This window comes from Oncorhynchus keta, chromosome 11 (genome assembly GCF_023373465.1).
Source record: "Oncorhynchus keta strain PuntledgeMale-10-30-2019 chromosome 11, Oket_V2, whole genome shotgun sequence".
Taxonomy (NCBI): domain Eukaryota; kingdom Metazoa; phylum Chordata; class Actinopteri; order Salmoniformes; family Salmonidae; genus Oncorhynchus; species Oncorhynchus keta.
In genome coordinates this window covers 32,282,886-32,302,543 of record NC_068431.1, presented here as the reverse complement: position 1 = coordinate 32,302,543, position 19,658 = coordinate 32,282,886, and the positions used below count along the sequence as shown (strand labels likewise).

The following is a 19,658-nucleotide window of genomic DNA, read 5'->3' as shown; positions in this document are numbered from 1 at the left end:
CTAGGGTCTGTGTTTCTTACTTTTTCCATTAGAACCTGCCTGCCTGGCTGTGTGATTAAGGCTGGGTTCCTCTGGCCTCATCACACTACTGTTATAGTATTGGAGAAGTTCCCCTCACTGTTTCCCTTAGAGAGGTCGGCCGGGGACTAGAGATCTTTGTGTCTGAGCCACACCCACAAAAAGAGAAAGCTCATCTGGACAGAGTCAGCACTTTACTGTATGTACAGTGCGTTCGGAGATAATTCAGAATTTTTCCACATTTTGTTACGTTACAGCCTTATTCTAAAATGGATTAAACATTTTGGACACAATACCCCATAATGACAAAGCTAAAACAGGTTATATTATTTAAATTAAATAAATACCTTATTTACATAAGTATTCAGACCCTTTGTTATGAGACTCGAATTTGAGCTCAGGTGCATCCCGTTTCCATTGATCAACCTTTAGATGTTTCTACAACTTGATTGGAGTCCACCTGTGGTAAATTCAATTGATTGGACATGATTTGGAAAAGCACACACCTGTTTATATAAGGTCCCACAGTTGACAGTGCATGTCAGAGCAAAAACCAACCCATGAGGTCAAAGGAATTGTCCTTAGAGCTTCGAGACAGGATTGTGTCGAGGAACAAATCTGGGGAAGGGTACCAAAACATTACTGCAGCATTGAAGGGCCCCAAGAACAAAAAGGCCTCCATCATTCTTAAATGGAAGAAGTTTGGAACCACCAAGACTCTTCCTAGAGCTGGCCACACAACCAAACTGAGCTATCGGGGTAGAAGGTCATTGGCCAGAGAGGTGACCAAGAACCGGATGGTTACTCTGACAGATCTCCAAAGTTTCTCTGTGGAGAAGGGAGAACCTTCCAGAAGGACAGCTATCTCTGCAGCACTCCACCAATCAGGCCTTTATGGTATTGTGGCCAGACGGTAACCATTCCTCAGTAAAAGGCACATGACAGCCCGCTTGGATTTTGCCAAAAGGCACCTAAATGACTCAGACATGAAACAAGGTTCTCTGGTCTGATGAAACCAAGATTGAACTCCTTGGCCTGAATGCCAAGCGTCAAGTCTGGAGGAAACCTGGCAACAGCCCTACGGAGAATCATGGTGGTGGCAGAATCATGCTGTGAGGGATGTTTTTCAGGAGGAGGGACTGGGAGACTCGTCAGGATCGAGCAAAAGATGAACGGTGAAATATGAAAGTACAGACATCCTTGATGAAAACCTGCTCCAGAGCTCAGGACCACAGACTGGGGTGAAAATTCAACTTCCAACAGGACAACAACCCTAAGCACACAGCCAAGACAAAGCAGTAGTCTCTGAATGTACTTGAGTGGCCCAGCCAGAGACTGGACTTGAACCCGATTGATCATCTCTGGAGAGACCTGAAAAAAGTTGTACAGTGATGCTCCCCATTCAACCTGACAGAGCTTGAGAGGATCTGCAGAGAAGAAGGGGAGAAACTCCCCAAATAGAGGTGTGCCAAGCTTGTAGCGTCATACCCAAGAAGACTTGAGGCTGTAATCACTGCCAAATATGGGTGTGTTGACCGCAATAAAGGCACTGGATTATGAACTGTATTGTTTGCTAAATGGACAAATTAAGTAGGCAGTGGCATGGTGCATATAGTCATAGAAGCACAGTGACATATGCCTCAATACAGTCATATCTGTGGCTTATTGGAGGTGTGACTATCAGTTAGTTATTTTTGGCATACCATCGCCATGAGAGTGAATGTCATTTCAGTTAATCTGAATGTCATTCCAGTGCACTGCTTGCTATATTCTACCTGGTGGTGTTTTCATGTTTAGGTCAAAAAAATAATGCCCTGTTTGTTTGTGTGTGTGTAGAAAGCGCTGAAGGGCCAGAGTCGTAATGTGGAGCGTCTGAGGAAGAAGATGAATGAGCAGGAGTCCTGGCTGCTGTTACACTCTCCCACCATCCCCTTCCGCATCCACAACAAACACGGCAAGGTAAACTACTGCTGCCTAAACACTGGCCCTGGATCAGATCTATTTTGAGCAATTTGGCTTTTTGAGGTCGTTTTGGTTAGATTATCTAAAAAAATTATGTTTTGTTTCGAGGGCTTTCAAAAGGGCCGACAGTTGCCCATCCCTGACTTACAGCATGTATTTTCAGGTAGAGATAGCTCGCGAAGCAACTGATCTCTGTCTCTGTGGCTACCCAGACCGGACAAGAAGGTGTGCAATGGATTATGGGCATTGTAGTTCATTACCATGTTTTCTGAGCTAAAGTATGTCGAATATTGGCCTGTTGGAAACTTTAGGTTACGTTATGTAACCCCGGTCCTCTGAAAGAGTGCGTCTCACTATGGGACACACCCTCTTTTGCAAGTCATTGGTTGAAGCCTTATTCAATCATGCCTAACAGGCCAAACAGAGCTTTATTGGTGTATGGCATGCACATCTATATAACACCCTGCACTACTCTGGTTTCCTCATTCTAAGAACTACCTCTTACACAAGTCTGGTGAGATGTATTTTACAGAGAATCAGGGTTACATACTGTCACATCAAAGTTCTCTTTCACTCGACTCGGTTCGACATTTCACTATGGGACACTTGCAAAACGCCCTGATTGCCAATAGCTTGTTTCCTGAGAAGCCTGTTGTGGTACATGGTAATCTACCTGATCCAGCCTACTCAGCTCCAGGGTGCGCTGGGGAGGGTGCAGTAGCATCCAGGAGATAGAACCTCACAAAGGAGTGAGGGGAAGCTAATCTAGCCATCGTACAATAAGACGGAGATGTCTCTGTACAGTGCCCGTGACATGGCAATTCCTCTAGTGCAGGTAGTCCCAAACTGGGGCACTACCGTCGGGGTTAATCCAATAAAAATGTGATTCACATTTCTTCACGTTTTCTAACAGTCCATTTATATTTTCCAACGGGGCTATACATTTGGGTGAGGTTTTTTCTCGCCTGAGTATCCTCGTTTCACTGCCACAAAATCTAATTAAACCATTTAGTGTTCAGTGAAATAACAACACAATGTCAAATACAGGTACTGTAGCCTAGTCAAATAATGAACATCCAATCACATTAACCGTTACTCTCTTGCGGGAAACCTTCACTCTTGCGCAGACATTTAGAAATGAAACATGACAATTTGAAAAATAATCCATGGGAGTTTTTTGAGCGGGAATTAAGACGACTTTTGAGTAGTAAGACATATATAAAAGCAACAGATACCATTAATAAGAAGGGGCTAGAAGCATCTTATATGGTGAGCTACCAGGTGTTTAGGACAGGCATGCCCCATACTTTAGTGGACGACTTAATAAAAAGGCCCAAAGAACTGTACAGACAATTACTTCATCAAACAACACTGTTTCACGACACATCAGTGACATGGCAGGAGATGTTTTGAAACAATTATTGCTTCGCATACAAGCTAGTGAATTCTATGCATTACATCTAGATGAGTCAACATGCCTGGCACAGCTCCTGGTACATGTCCGTTACGTGTATGGGGGGGTCAATTATTAAGGAAGACATCCTATTCTGCAAACCACTGGAAACCAAGACAACAAGAGATTATCTTTTTAAAGTACTGGACAGCTTTGTGACATCAAATGGACTTTGGTGGTCAGGATGTGTTGGTATCTGTACTGATGGCGCAAAAGCCATGACAGGGAGACATAGTGGAGTGGTAGTGCGCGTGCAAGCACTACCACACTGCAGCATCCACGAGAGGAATGCCTGACAGCTTGAAAGATGTTTTGAACACTGCAGTGAATAGTTAACTTTGTTAAGGCAAGACCCCTGAACTCTCATGTATTTTCTGCACTATGCAATGATATGGGCAGCGACCATGTAATGCCTTTACAACATACAGAAGTGTGCTGGTTATCAAGGGGCAAAGTATTGACACGTTTGTTTTAATAGAGAGACGAGCTTAAAACGTTTTCTTTACTGACCATAATTTTCCACCTGTCTGACCGTTTGCATGATGACGAGTTTCTCACACGACTGGCCTGTCTGGGTGATGTTCTTTTCTCGCCTGAATGATCTGAATCTAGGATTACAGGGACTCTCCTCAACTACATTCAATGTGCGGGACAAAACTGAGCCTATGATTAAGAAGTTGGAGCTCTTCTCTGTCTGCATTAACAAGGACAACACACAGGTCTTTCCATCATTGTATCATTTGTTGTGTGCAAATGAACTCAAGCTTACGGACAATGTCAAATGTGATATAGAGAAGCACCTGAGTGGGTTGGGTGCGCAATCGAGCAGATACTTTGCCTGAACTGGACGACACAAACGACTGGATTCGTTATCCCTTTCATGCCCTGCCTCCAGTCCACAAGAGAGCCTCATCAAAATTGCAACAAGTTGTTCTGTGAAAATTTTATTTAATGAGAAACCACTGCCAGATTTCGGGATTGGGCTGAGCTCAGAGTACCCTGCTTTGGCAAAACGAGCTGTTAAGACACTGATTCCCTTTGCAATCACGTACCTATGTGAGAATGTATTCTCAGCCCTCACTAGCATGAAAATGATATACAGGCACAGACTGTGTGTGGAAAATGATTTGACTGAGACTCTCTCCAATACAACCCAAAATTGTAGAGTTATGTGCATCTTTTCAAGCACACCCTTCTCATTAACCTGTGGTGAGTTATTCAAGTTATTCAATTTTCAATGAACAAATACAGTTTTATATGTAAGATGGCTAAATAAAGGGCTAAATAAAATAAATTATTATTATTTGTGCCCTGGTCCCATAAGAGCTCTTTGTCACTTCCCACGAGTCGGGTTGGGACAAAAACTCTCCAATTCTTATGTTTAATAAATGTATTGTATAGTGTGGCAGGCTTACAATGATGGCAAAAAAACTACATTTGAGAGTGCGCTGACCCTGGTGCTAGAGGGGGTACGCAGCTGAACCTGGTGCTAGAGGGGGTACACAGCTGACTCTGGTGCTAGAGGGGGTACACAGCTGACCCTGGTGCTAGAGGGAGTACGCAGCTGACCCTGGTGCTAGAGGGGGTACACAGCTGACCCTGGTGCTAGAGGGGGCACGCAGCTGACCCTGGTGCTAGAGGGGGTACGCAGCTGACCCTGGTGCTAGAGGGGGTACGCAGCTGACCCTGGTGCTAGAGGGGGTACGCAGCTGACCCTGGTGCTAGAGGGGGTACGCAGCTGACCCTGGTGCTAGAGGGGGTACGCAGCTGACCCTGGTGCTAGAGGGGGTACGCAGCTGACCCTGGTGCTAGAGGGGTACGCAGCTGACCCTGGTGCTAGGGGGTACGCAGCTGACCCTGGTGCTAGGGGGGTACGCAGCTGACCCTGGTGCTAGGGGGTACGCAGCTGACCCTGGTGCTAGAGGGGGTACGCAGCTGACCCTGGTGCTAGAGGGGGTACACAGCTGACCCTGGTGCTAGAGGGGGTACACAGCTGACCCTGGTGCTAGAGGGGGTACGCAGCTGACCCTGGTGCTAGAGGGGGTACGCAGCTGACCCTGGTGCTAGAGGGGGTACGCAGCTGACCCTGGTGCTAGAGGGGGTACGCAGCTGACCCTGGTGCTAGAGGGGGTACGCAGCTGACCCTGGTGCTAGAGGGGGTACGCAGCTGACCCTGGTGCTAGAGGGGGTACGCAGCTGACCCTGGTGCTAGAGGGGGTACGCAGCTGACCCTGGTGCTAGAGGGGTACGCAGCTGACCCTGGTGCTAGAGGGGGTACGCAGCTGACCCTGGTGCTAGAGGGGGTACGCAGCTGACCCTGGTGCTAGAGGGGGTACACAACTGACCCTGGTGCTAGAGGGGGTACACAGCTGACCCTGGTGCTAGAGGGGGTACGCAGCTGGCCCTGGTGCTAGAGGGGGTACGCAGCTGACCCTGGTGCTAGAGGGGGTACGCAGCTGACCCTGGTGCTAGAGGGGGTACACAGCTGACCCTGATGCTAGAGGGGGTACACAGCTGACCCTGGTGCTAGAGGGGGTACACAGCTGACCCTGGTGCTAGAGGGGGTATGCAGCTGGAGGTTGAATGTTGGAAGGGGTACGGGACTGTAAAAGTTTGGGAACCACTGTTGTAGTGGAAAGTGCATGGGCACCGAGGGGAGACAGCAATCCTCGACAACTGGACGGCTTTGTCCAAACATTGGAAGAGCCACATTGATAAACGCCGACGTGGAAATAAGCATCCTTGAGGTCTACTGTGGTGAACAAGACTCAATGATGGTTGTTGAGTTGCCAAATCCAGGATGGGGCATTTATGATCACTCTGTTTGATGTACAGTTACAAGAGGACATGGCGTTATACCCTGGGTTGTTCTGAACAGAATGAGCCTTTGTTTGTTTATTGTGAAGGAAATTTGCTGCTGCACAAGCACCTGAATGCAATCATGACTCCTTTCTATGTTCACCAAAATGATGATCTGTTTCCCTGAAATGCATGGGGAAAGCCTAACACTGTGATATTGTATTTTATAACTTAGCTAATAATGTTGGCAATCGAACAAACTTTCAGATCATGCCCACCTGACCCAGATTGCGATTTATAGTGGACCATTGTCCGGGAATGGTCTTATCATGTTACTGAGTGTATCCAGAGTATTTCCGTTATCAACAAAATGTGGGGTAAATGCACATAAAATCAACAGTGTAATGTTTGGATTCAGTCTTGCGTCTAATATTTTTCCCATCATCTCCAAACTGTTCCCTTTCAACTGGTACCATGGTTATGCATTTGTTTTTCATATTTCTTCTGTAAGAAACATTTACATTTAGCCCTATCCATGTAAGCCAGTTCCCATGAGTGTAAAGGGTTGATGCTTATGTTTGGGGTTGGATAATCTGCCTCTACTAAATTAGAGGTCGACCGGTTAATCAGAATGGCTGATTATTAGGGCCGATTTCAAGTTTTCATAACAATCGGTAATCAGCATTTTTGGACACCAATCATGTCCGATTACATTACACTCCACGAGGAGACTGCGTGGCAGGCGGACTACCTGTTATGCGAGTGCAGCAAGGAGCCACGGTAAGGTGCTAGTTAGCATTAAACTTATCTTATAAAAAACAATCAATCTTCACATAATCACTAGTTAACTACACATGGATGATGATATTACCAGTTGATCTAGCTTGCATATAATCAATGCGGTGCCTGTTAATTTATCATCAAATTACAGCCTACTTCGCCAAATGGGTGATGATTTAACTTGCGCATTCGTGAACAAAGCACTGTCGTTGCAGCAATGTGTACCTAACCATAAACATCAACGCGTTTCTTAAAATCAATACACAAGTAAAACATTTTAAACCTGCATATTTAGTTAATATTGCCTGCTAACATGAATTTCTTTTAACTAGGGAAATTGTGTCACTTCTCTTGTGTTCTGTGCAACAGAGTCAGTGTATATTGAAGACTCATGTTAAAAGGAACCACCAGCTTTCATATGTTCTCGTGTTCTGAGCAAGGAACTTAAACGTTAGCTTTTTTACATGGCACATATTGCATTTTTACCTTCTTCAACACTGTTTTTGCGTTATTTAAACCAAATTGAACATGTTTCATTATTTATTTGAGACTAAATTGATCTTATTTATGTAATTATATTTAGTTAAAATAAAAGTGTTCATTCAGTATTGTTGTAATTGTCTTCATTTCAAATATATGTATTAAAATTAGCCGATTAATGGGAATCTGCTTTTTTTGGTCCTCCAATAATGGGTATCGGCGTTGAAAAATCCTAATCGGTCGACTTCTCCTCTATATCTGTGCTTTGGATTAGCAGCTATGTCCATGATTGCAATATTGATGTAATGTTATTTTTCCATCACTGGAGGGAGCAGTTGTCCTATAAAATGTTATTTCCACTTTTTCCTGAAAGTTTCCCCCTGTTTTGTCCTCAGAGCTACCTGTTCCTCCTGTCTTCAGACTATGAGAGGTCAGAGTGGAGGGAGAGCATCCAAAAACTACAGAAGAAAGGTACAGGAGGAGTCTATGTACATAGACATGGAACACTGGCCACTTTAATAATGTTTACATACTGTTTTACCCACTTTATATGTACATACTGTATTCTAGTCAAGGCCATCCTGTTCAGCTATTGCTGTACATACTATTTTATCCTACGTATTCTTCAGATATACTACATATTCTATCCACATACTGTCCATAATGGCTATACATCCCATCACATATTTATACTCTGGACTCCGACATTGCTCGTCCTAATATTTCTATACTTCTTAATTCCATTATTTTACTTTGAGATTTGTTTGTATTGTTAGAGATTACTGCGCCTTTGGAGCTAAGAACATAAGCATTTCGCTACACAAGCATCTGCTAAATATGTGTATGTGACCAATACAATTTGATTTGAGAGTGAACAGACAGTGATATTGGTTTCTTACCACTGTTTTTTCAACTCTACCATGGATTCACATTGTACAACCTATAGCCTGGCTTTATGTTCAGGTTTATTGATTGTGTATTTATGTGTTTGTCTTCAGATCTGCAGACGTGTCAGTTGAGCTCTGTAGAGCTGCAGGTCCTCACCAGCTCCTGCTGCAAACTCCGAACTGTCCACAACATCCCTGTCACCAGTAATAAAGATGGTAGGACACACACACTCACATTTCCCTTTCTACTTCCTCAGATGGGATGTTTGGATTGGGGTGACATTAAAGCCACCTGGCAGCCCCACAGTGAGCTCCCAGGATGCACTGGGGGACAGGAAATGGCAGGGAGACGCTCAGCTTACACACACAGCTACAGGAGATACACACACTCACATACACAACTTCACTCACACAGACACACATTTAACAAACTAGAAACCATTCATAAAATTTGAATAAACACGACGCGCTACAAATAATACTGTTATACCACAGCACTCTTCTTTTCACATCTGATGTGTTTTCATGCTTTTCTTCTACATATCTTAGAGATGCAATAACTGTACTTTATTTGTATTTATTTGACCTTTATTTAACTAGGCAAGTCAGTTCAGAACAAATTCTTATTTACAATGATGGCCTAGGAACAGTGGGTTAACTACCTGTTCAGGGGCAGAATGACAGATTTGTACCTTTTTACCTTAATTCGATCTGGCAACCTTCCGGTTACTAGTCCAACGCTCTAACCACTAGGCTTGCCTGCCTGCCGCCCCAGGTAGCCTCTCTCAGAAGAGAAACATGTTTTCTTGCAAGGCAATGGTGTTTCCAATGTGGCTTTGCTTACACTGAATGATATGTTGTTATCTTGTTTCTGCTAGACTTCGTGTACCGAGTTGGATATCATGTAGTCTAAATCTAAATTGGCTCCAGTATTTACAAGTTACATATAGATTTTCTGAGTCAGGCCACAGTATTTTAAAACCTTGATTACAGACAGCGATACACTCTGAACAAAAATATAAATGCAACAGTTTCAATGATGTTACTGACTTACAGTCCATGTAAGGAAATCAGTCAATTGAAATACTAAATTAATTAGGCCCTAATCTATGGATTTCACATGACTGGGAAATACAGATATGCATCTGTTGGTCACAGATACCTTAAACAATAAGGTAGAGGCTTGGATCAAAAAACCAGTCCGCATCTGGTGTGAACACCATTTGCCTCATGCAGCGTGACACATCTCCTTTGCATAGATTTAATCAGGCTGTTGATTGTGGCCCGTGGAATGTTGTCCCACTCAACTTCAATGGCTGTGTGAAGTTGCTGGATATTGGCGGAAACTGGAACGTGCTGTCGTACATGTCGATCCAGAGCATCCCAAATAGGCTCAATGGGTGACATGTTTGAGTATGCAGGACATTGAAGAACTGGGACATTTTCAGCTTCCAGGAATTGTGTACAGATCCTTGCGACATTGGGCCGTGCATTATCATGCTGCAACATGGGGTGTTGACGGCAGATGAATGGCATGACAATGGCCCTGAGGATCTCATCGGTATCTCTGTGCATTCATATTGCTATCGAAAAAATGAAATTGTGTTCATTGTCTGTAGCTTATGCCTGACCATACCATAACCCCATACCATTGGGCACTCTGTTAAAAATGTTGACATCAGCAATCTGCCCGGTACAGTTGAAACCGGGATTCATCCGTGAAGTGCACACTTTTCCAGTGTGCCGGTGGCCATCGAAGGTGAACATTTACACACTGAAGTCGGTTACGAAGCCAAACTGCAGTCGGGTCAAGACCCTGGTGAGGGTGACGAGAATGCAGATGACCTTTCCTGAGACGGTTTCTGAAAATTTGTGCAAAAATGAATTCTTTGTGCAAATCTACAGTTTTATCAGCTGTCCAGGTCTCAAATGATCCTGCAGGTGAAGAATTCAAATTCTCTAAAACAGCGTTGGAAACGGCTGTTTGAGAAATGAACATTCAATTCTCTGGCAACAGCTCTGGTGGACATTCCTGCAGTCAGCATTCCAATTGCACACTCCCTCAAAACTTGAGACATCTGTGGCATTGTTGTGACAAAACTACACATTTTAGAGTGGCCTGTTGTCCCTAGCACAAGGTGCACCTGTGTAATGATCATGCTGTTTAATCAGCTTCTTGATATGCCACACCTGTCAGGTTGATGGATTATCTTGGCATAGGAGAAATGATCACTAACAGGGATGTAAACATAATTTGTGGGAAATAAGCCAACACTTTACATGTTGCATTTACAGTTTTGTTTTCCTTGTGTTGACCTGAAGTACAGCTCCTAGCTTGCACTGAGCGTTCCTGATTGCTTACATTCAGTTTGTCAAAGCAACTCCCTTTATACTGACATCAAACACGTCTGTTCTCTCCAGTTTAGAGGGGGTCTGAAATGTCATTAAGCAAAGCAAAGATTTACATTCTTTCTCCTTTATAGTCACTTTACAGCACAGTATGGCAAAGACTCCGGCTCCGGTTCATTGGCAGACCATGCTATGAAATGTAAGGAGTAGCGGAGGGGTGAAATAAAGACCAGCTGGAGGAGGAATGTGACCCCTAGTTCCCATGGCTCTTTCTGACGCAACACACAGGCCATTACAGGGACCAGGTAGAAGCAACTAACCACAGATCTAGGCTCCGATTACTATAACTCTGATCCTGACCGTATCCATTACGGGGAATAGGAATACACATTGACAGGTTATTGCTATCATCTCCTTTAGTGAGTCTTTTTGTTTTGGTTAAGATGGACAGAATAACATGTCTGAAAGTGGATGGGGGAAATGAAAGATTACAGTCTAGATCTTCTCTGCATTCTCCCTCTCTCTTGGTGGCATGACCTGTCTGTGACTGTTCACATACAGTCCACAGCACCATTCATACACGTGACATATTGTTTGTCCAGGGCTCAGTACCTCTCCAGAGCGTGACCCGGTGGGCCTGCGGGGATCTCCAAAAGGCCTGCTTCAGTTTCAGCCAATGATGTACACTGAACAAAAATATAAATGCAACGTGCAACAATTTCAAAGGTTTTACTGAGTTACAGTTCATATGAGGAAATCAGTAAATTGAAATGAATTCTGTAGTCCATAATCTATGGATTTCACATGACTGGGAGAATAGATATGCATCTGTTGGTCACAGATACGGTGCATTCTGAAAGTATTCAGACCCTTTGACTTATTCCACATTTTGTTACATTGCTGCCTTATTCTAAAATTGATTAAATTGTTCCCCCCCTCATCAACCAACACACCCCATGATGACAAAGCAAAAACAGGTTTTTAGACATTTTTGCTAATTTATTAAAAATATAACTCGGAAATATCACATCACAGGTTGGAAGGGAGCGTTGCTGCACAGCTATTATTATGTCTCTCCTGAGATGTGTGATAGGGTTCAAGTCCGGGCTCTGGCTGGGCCATTCAAGGACATTCAGGGACTTGTCCCGAAGCCACTCCTGTGTTGTCTTGGCAGTGTCCTTAGGGTTCTTGTCCTGTTGGTAGGTGAACCTTCGCCCCAGTCTGAGGTCCTGAGTGCTCTGGAGCAGGTTTTCATCATGCTTTGATCCGTTCATCTTTCCCTTAATTCTGACTAGTCTCTTAGTCCCTGCCGCTGAAAATCATCCCCACAGCATGATGCTACCACCAACATGCTTCACCGTAGGGGTGGTGGCAGGTGTCCTCCAGACATGATGCTTGGCATTCAGGCCAAAGAGTTCAATCTTGGTTTCATCAGACTAGAGAATCTTGTTTTTCATTGAGAGTCTTTAGGTGCCTTTTGGCAAACTCCAAGCTGGCTGTCATGTGCCTTTCACTGAGGAGTGGTTCCATCTGGCCACTCTATCACAAAGCCCTGATTGGTGGAGTGCTGCAGAGATGGTTGTCCTTCTGGAAAGTTCTCCCATCTCCACAGAGGAACTGAAGCTCTGTCAGAGTGACCATTGGTTCTTGGTCATCTCCCTGACCAAGGACCTTCTTCCCCGACTGCACAGTTTGGCCTGGCAGCCAGCTCTAGGAAGAGTCTTGGTGATTCCAAACTGTTTGCATTTAATTATACTGGAGGCCACTGTGTTCTTGGGGACCTTCAATGCTGCAGAAATGTTTTGGTACCCTTCCCCAGATCTGTGCCTCGACACAATCCTGTCTCGGCGCTCTACAGACAATTCCTTCGACCTCATAGCTTGGCTTTTGCTCTGACATGGGACATTATATAGACAGGTGTGTGCCTTTCCAAATCATGTCCAATCAATTGAATTTACCACAGGTGGACTCCAATCAAGATGAAGATACATCTCAATGATGTTCAAATGGAAATGGGTTGCACTTGAGCTCAATTTCGAATCGTATAGCAAAGGATTTGAATACTAATGTAAATAAGGTATTTCTGTTTTTTATTATTGGTAAATGTGCAACATTTTCTAAAAACCTGTTATAGCTTTGTCATTATGCGGTAATTTGTATAGATTGAAGGATTTTATTTTTATTTGATCCATTTTAGAATAAGGCTGTAACGTAACAAAATGTTGAAAACCTGGACAGGGTCTGAATACTTCCAGAATGCACTGTACTTGTCAAGCTTGTGACACTACAAACTTGTTGGATGCATTTGCTGTTTGTTTTGGTTGTGTCTCAGATTATTTTGTGCCCAATAGAAATGCATGGTAAATAAAGTGTTAGTTATATTTTGGAGACACTTTTATTGTAAATAAGAATATAATATTGTTTTTCAACACTTCTACATTAATGTTTCATAGACCGTTATTTTCAATGAGCTAGCTAGCAGCAGTTCCTCTCACCAGATTATGATGATTTTAAATGTAACTTCTTGTTGAAAGTTGATCTTGAAAAGGGCAACGCTAAAAAATTAGCAACAACATCCTCTTCAATAACACCTGCTGCAACCACTGCAAACTAGCCTACAACAAAAGCTTGCTAGACCCTGGGAAAACTACTGCTCACTATTGTGCAGGGACCGGTCAGCCTTCGAGAAGGCAGAAGTTTTCATGAGTTTTGGTAAAAACGGTCACACCCATTACCAGTCAATGGCACCACTCCAAAATTCTTCCCTAATGCAGTTGCACGGCAGATGCCTTCTATCTAGCTTCTGATGGCCGAGCCAATGGCTGACTTAGCTCGCTAGAGTTGTCTCTCCACAGACCACCAAAGACAAATCCTGATTGGATCTCTTTTCTCTTCAGTGTTAAACCCTTTCCTTTCTAACAAAAATATAAATTAAATCAAATCAAATTGTATTTGTCAAATGCGCCGAATACAACAGGTGTCGTAGACCTTATAGTGAAATGCTTACTTACAAGCCCTTAGCCAACGATGCAGTTTTAAGAAAAATACCTAAAAAATAAAAATTAAGAAAAAAGTAAGAGATTAGGAAAACAAATAATTAAAGAGCAGCAGGAAATAACAATTGTGGGGCTATATACAGGGGGTACTGGTACAGAGTCTATGTGTCAAAGTGCGGGGGCACCGGTGCTGTTCAGGAGTCTTGGGGGTAGAAGCTGTTTAGAAGCCTCTTGGACCTAGACTTGGCGCTCTGGTACCGCTTGTCGTGCGCTTGTCTTTGACAATTTTTACGGCCTTCCTCTGACTGGTATAGAGGTCCTGGATGGAAGGAAGCTTGGCCCTGGTGATGTACTGGGCCGTATGCACTAACCTCTAGTGCCTTGCGGTCAGAGGCTGAGCAGTTGCCATACCAGGCAGTGATGCAACCCGTCAGGATGCTCTCGATGGTGCAGCTGTAAAATCTTTTGAGTATCTGAGGACCCATGCCAAATCTTTTCAGTCTCCTGAGGGGGAATAGGTTTTGTCGTGCCCTCTTCATGACTGTCTTGGTATCCTTGGACCATGATAGTTTGTTGTTGATGTGGACGCCAAGGAGCTTGAAGCTCTCAACCTGCTCCACTACAACCCCGTCGATGAGAACGGGGGCGTGCTCGTTCCTCTTTTTCCTCTAGTCCACAATCATCTCCTTTGTCTTGATCATGTTGAGGGAGAGGTTGTTGTCCTGGCATCACATGGTCAGGTCTCTGACCTCCTCCCTATAGGTTGTCTCATCATTGTCAGTGATCAGGCCTACCACTGTTGTGTCATCAGCAAACTTAATGATGGTGTTGGGAGTTGTGCCTGGCTGTGCAGTCATGAGTGAACACGGAGTACAGGAGGGGACTGAGCACGAATCCCTGAGGGGCCCCGTGCTGCGGATTTGTTGTTTCCCACCCTTACCACCTGGGAGCGACCCGTCAGGAGGTCTAGGATCCAGTTGCAGAGGGAGGGGTTTTGTCCCAGGGTCCTTAGTGATGAGTTTTGAGGGCACTATGGTGTTGAACACTGAGCTGTAGTCAATGAATAGCATTCTCACATAGGTGTCCCTTTTGTCCAGGTGGGAAAGAGTAGTGTGGAGTGCAATAGAGATGGCATCATCTGTGGATCTGTTTGGGCGGTATGCAAATTGGAGTTGGTCTTGGATTTCTGTGATAAGGGTGTTGATGTGAGCCATGACCAGCCTTTCAAAGCATTTCATGGCTACAGACGTGAGTGCTACGGGTCGGTAGTAATTTAGGCAGGGTACCTTAGTGTTCTTGGGCACAGGGACTATGGTGGTCTGCTTGAAACATGTTGGTATTACAGACTGACAGGGAAAGGTTAAAAATGTCAGTGAAGACAATTTCCGGATGGTCAGCGCATGCTCAGAGTACACGTCCTGGTAATCCGTCTGCCCCAGTGCCTTGTGAATATTGACCTGTTTTTAAGGTCTTCCTCACATCGGCTGCGGAGAGCTTAATCACACGGTCATCTGGATAGTTGATGCTCTCATGCATGTTTCAGTGTTACTTGCCTCGAAGCGAGCATATAAGTTATTTAGCTCGTCTGGTAGGCTCGTGTCACTGGGCAGCTCTCGGTTGTGCTTCCCTTTGTAGTCTGTAAATAGTTTGCAAGTCCTGTCACATCAGACGAGCGTCGGAGCCGGTGTCGTATAATTCGTTCTTAATCCTGTATTGACGCTTTGCCTGTTTGGTGGTTCGTCGGAGGGCATAGCGGGATTTCTTATAAGTTTCCGGGTTAGAGTCCTGCTCCTTGAAAGCGGCAGCTCTACCCTTTAGCTCAGTGCGAATGTTGCCTGTAATCCATGGCTTCTGGTTGGGGTATGTACGTACAGTCACTGTGTGGACGACGTCCTCGATGCACTTATTGATAAAGCCAGTGACTGATGTGGAGTACTCAATGCCATCGGAAGAATCCCGGAACATATCCAGTCTGTGCTAGCAAAACAGTCTTGTAATTTAGCATCTGCTTCATTTGACCACTTTTTTATAGTCCGAATCACTGGGGCTTCCTTCTTTAATTTTTGCTTGTAAGCAGGAATCAGGATAGAGTTATTGTCAGATTTGCCAAATGGAGGGCGAGGGGGAGCTTTGTACGCGTCTCTGTGTGTGGAGTAAAGGTGGTCTAGAATTGTTTTACCTCTGGTTGCACAATAATCATGTTGATAGAAATTAGGTAAACGGATTTAAGTTTCTCTGCATTAAAGTCCCCGGCCACTAGGAATGCCGCCTCTGGATGTGTTTTCCTGTTTGTTTATGGTAGAATACAGCTCACTTAGTGCGGTTTCAGTTCCAACCTCGCTCTGTGGTGGTATGTAGACAGCTACAGAAAAAACTAATGAAAACTCTCTGGGTAAATAGTGAGGTCTGCAGCTTATCATAAGATTCTCCACCTCAGGCGATCAAAACTTTGAGACTTCCTCAGATATCGTGCACCAACTGTTGTTTACATAAATGCGTAAGCCCCCGCCCCATGTCTTACCAGAGGCTGCTGTTCTGTCTTGCCGATAGTGTATAACCCGCCAGCTCTATGTTCTTAATGTCGTCGTTCGGCCACTACTCGGTGAAGCATAAAATATTAGTTTTTGGTAGGATATACGTGCTTTCCTCTGCTCCCACACCATGGACCCTGGACAAAAGTAGTACACTATATAGGGAATAGGGTCTCATTTGACACACCCTCGAGGTAATGATAATTAGCTGTCCCAGGCCACTTACAGGTCACTGAGAATGAGTGTGACAGACAGTGACTAACTGTGTTGTTGTGCTGTTTGTTTCAGATGAGGAAACCTCAGGCCTGTATGGATTCCTCCATGTGATCGTCCACTCTGCCAAAGGCTTCAAAGAGTCAGCCAGTAAGTCTTTCTCTGTCATACTGGGCTTATACTGCATGTGTTCAGCATCTGCCCATCACCACCCGTGTGTGTATGATGATGATGATGGTTGGAGCATATCATTTACAACCTGTGTGGCATCCCAACAGAGAAGACTGAGATGACAGTGAGAAAGAGTGTAGGTGTCCCTCTGTCTGTCCCTTCATACTGGTTGTCTTCTTTCCCAAAAATACATCAAATAGACCCCCAGCACAGTGGTCACTCTCTAACATTGAACCAGGGTCAGGTATTATTTAATCTCCCTAATGGTTAAGGATTTACAGTAACGGGATATCTATTATTATTTTTTGACTAACTTTTTATTTCGTTTTGTAATTTTCAAATTCAGAAGGGGGGGTTATAGGTACAAAAACAAAGAAATGCATATGACGATAACACCGACCCATTCCACCGCCTGCGTTGTCCCGCCACACCCTGAATCAAATCAAATGTATTTATATAGCCCTTTGTACATCAGCTGATATCTCAAAGTACTGTACAGAAACCCAGCCTAAAACCCCAAACAGCATGCAATGCAGGTGTAGAAGCACGGTGGCTAGGAAAAACTCCCTAGAAAGGCCAAAACCTAGGAAGAAACCTAGAGAGGAACCAGGCTATGAGGGGTGGCCAGTCCTCTTCTGGTTGTGCCGGCTGGAGAATATAACAGAACATGGCCAAAATGTTCAAATGTTCATAAATGACCAGCATGGTAAAATAATAATAATCACAGTAGTTGTCGAGGGTGCAACAAGTCAGCACCTCAGGAGTAAATGTCAGTTGGCTTTTCATAGCTGATCATTAAGATTATCTCTACCACCCCTGCTGTCTCTAGAAAGTTGAAACTGGAGCAGCAGCATGGCCAGGTGGACTGGGGACAGCAAGGAGTCGTCATGCCAGGAGGCATGGTCCTAGGGCTCTCAGGTCCTCCGAGAGATAAAGAAAGAGAGAAAGAGAGAATTAGAGAGAGCATATTTAAATTCACACAGGATCCCGGATAAGACAGGAGAAGTACTCCAGATTTAACAAACTGACCCTAGCCCCCCGACACACAAACTACTGCAGCATAAATACTGAAGACAGAATGCCTCCCACCCCTTCCTATCCCACCCAGCAACTGAGGTTGCTTATCAGTCCCCCTCCTACCATCCATCCCCAGAGTCTCCCCCAATCCCCCTTGCCCTCCCCTTCAATGACTAGATGCCCACCCACCACCCATTCCCAGTGGGCCTGAAAGCAAAGAAAGTCTGAATATACATAATTGGTTTGTATGTGTGGGGCTTTAGCTGAGATTGTTATTTACGGAGTCAATTATATTTGTTCAGTCTTCAATTGTACCTTGATTAGCACTATTGAAATGGATGTGCCTGCCTGATTGAGGGGACACAGTGAACAGTTGGAAGTTGGGGCCAAATTTATAGTAAAACATTTCCTTGGTGTTGAGTACAATCTTAAATTGTGAACTGGGTTGGGTCGAGTCCTGAATGCTGATTGACTGACAGCCGTGGTATATCAGACCGTATACCACGGGTATGACAAAGCATTTATTTTTACTGCTCTAATTACATTTATAATAGCAATAAGGCACCTCAGGGGTTTGTGGTACATGGCCAATATACCACGGTTAAGGGCTGTATCCAGTCACTCTGCGTTGCGTTGTGCATAAGAACAGCCCTTAGCCGTGGTATACTGGACATATACCACACCCCCTCATGCCTTATTGCTTAAATGTATCATTTTTCAATATTCTCTTCCAGTTAAAGTGTGTTTCAGATTCAATTACATCTGTGGACAATACGTTTTTAATGGCTAGCTCAGAAAAGGAGCTTTCCAAAAGTTGTTTATGTATTATAGAGATCAGTATCAAGTTAAATCTGTGGTTAGGTGCTTCTGCTACCTCAAGCTATTACCGATGTGTTTCCGGGCTTCTTCTGATAAAAGGGAGAGATATGGGGAGAGAGTGAGAGAAATAGAGATGATGAAGAGGTGGAGAGAGCGAGAGAGACCAAGAGAGAGAGGGGTAGAGTGAGAGAGAATGAATTAGGGGGGGCTGGAGGTAGAGTGGTAGAGAGCGCACCACAGGGCCAGTCCCTGAGGAGCAGCTCTGGACCACAGTCACATTCCTGTGGCTGCTTTGATGCTAGGGGCTGTCAAAGACACAGCTACTCCATAAAGAAAGTTGACGGGAACAGAGTGGCCCCTACACAGCCACAGTCGGACCCTCAAGGGACACACACACATGGACTGTGAAGGCCAGGAGAAGCATTTTGTCTGTCTATCTACACACCCTCTCCCTGCCCGGTGCGTGTGTGTGATAGCTTTAGTATGAGTGATCAGGGTGATATGATGTCAGTGAGCTCTAGAGTGGCTCAGATATGTCTCTACCAGACAGCTGCCACTCCACTGAACACGCTCTACTGCCTGTTACAGAAGAAGCACCCGTTCAAATATCACCCAAAGAGGAAAAAAACAACCAACCTCTGCCTCAGTTTTACCATTACAGCCTGGACTGTACTTTATGAAAGCTTCAGAAATAGATTTTCTTGTGTAATGGATTGGAGAAAAAGGGGAAAGCTGTCTCCACTGAAAGCCTGTTTGAATCTCTCCAGAGCAGAGAGGGACGTGGAAGTGGTTTGGTTTTACTTTTCCCTCTGTTTTCTCAGTAGACCAAACAATTATCATGCCCTTCTGATATGCGGGAGAGGAAGGAGTATTGATACCATGGCATTGTTCTGGTAGAGCCTGTCCTCTAATGTAAGATATGCTGTTTTAGTCTAAACACCCCTCCATGGGTAGTGTCTCCTATGTCTCCTATGTCTATGTATCAGATAGTAGCTAGTAACATCACCTACAGTGGGTCCGCAATTATTGGATCCCTTGAAAAAGATAAGCAAAAAAGACAGTATAAAATAAATAATACAAGTACCTAGATATATTGTATGCACATTTTTTTTTTTTTTTTTATAATATTTTTTACTAATACAATTGCTCTCAAATAAAACTTTTTTTAAACAAGTAATAAAAA

At 44.3% G+C, this 19,658-nt stretch overlaps 1 protein-coding gene across 4 annotated transcripts in view; it reads left to right on the top strand.

The window, feature by feature from the left end:
* The window catches only part of LOC118390706 (active breakpoint cluster region-related protein-like), a 315,098-nt gene that overhangs the window by 192,033 nt on the left and 103,407 nt on the right, over window positions 1–19,658 (top strand). For all 4 annotated transcript variants that reach the window (XM_052456994.1, XM_052456995.1, XM_052456997.1 and 1 more), the window contains 4 exons: window positions 1,855–1,977; window positions 7,888–7,963; window positions 8,491–8,595; window positions 16,544–16,618. In XM_052456994.1, the coding sequence (XP_052312954.1) occupies window positions 1,855–1,977; window positions 7,888–7,963; window positions 8,491–8,595; window positions 16,544–16,618 (379 nt within the window). The remainder of the gene's footprint in view (window positions 1–1,854; window positions 1,978–7,887; window positions 7,964–8,490; window positions 8,596–16,543; window positions 16,619–19,658) is intronic.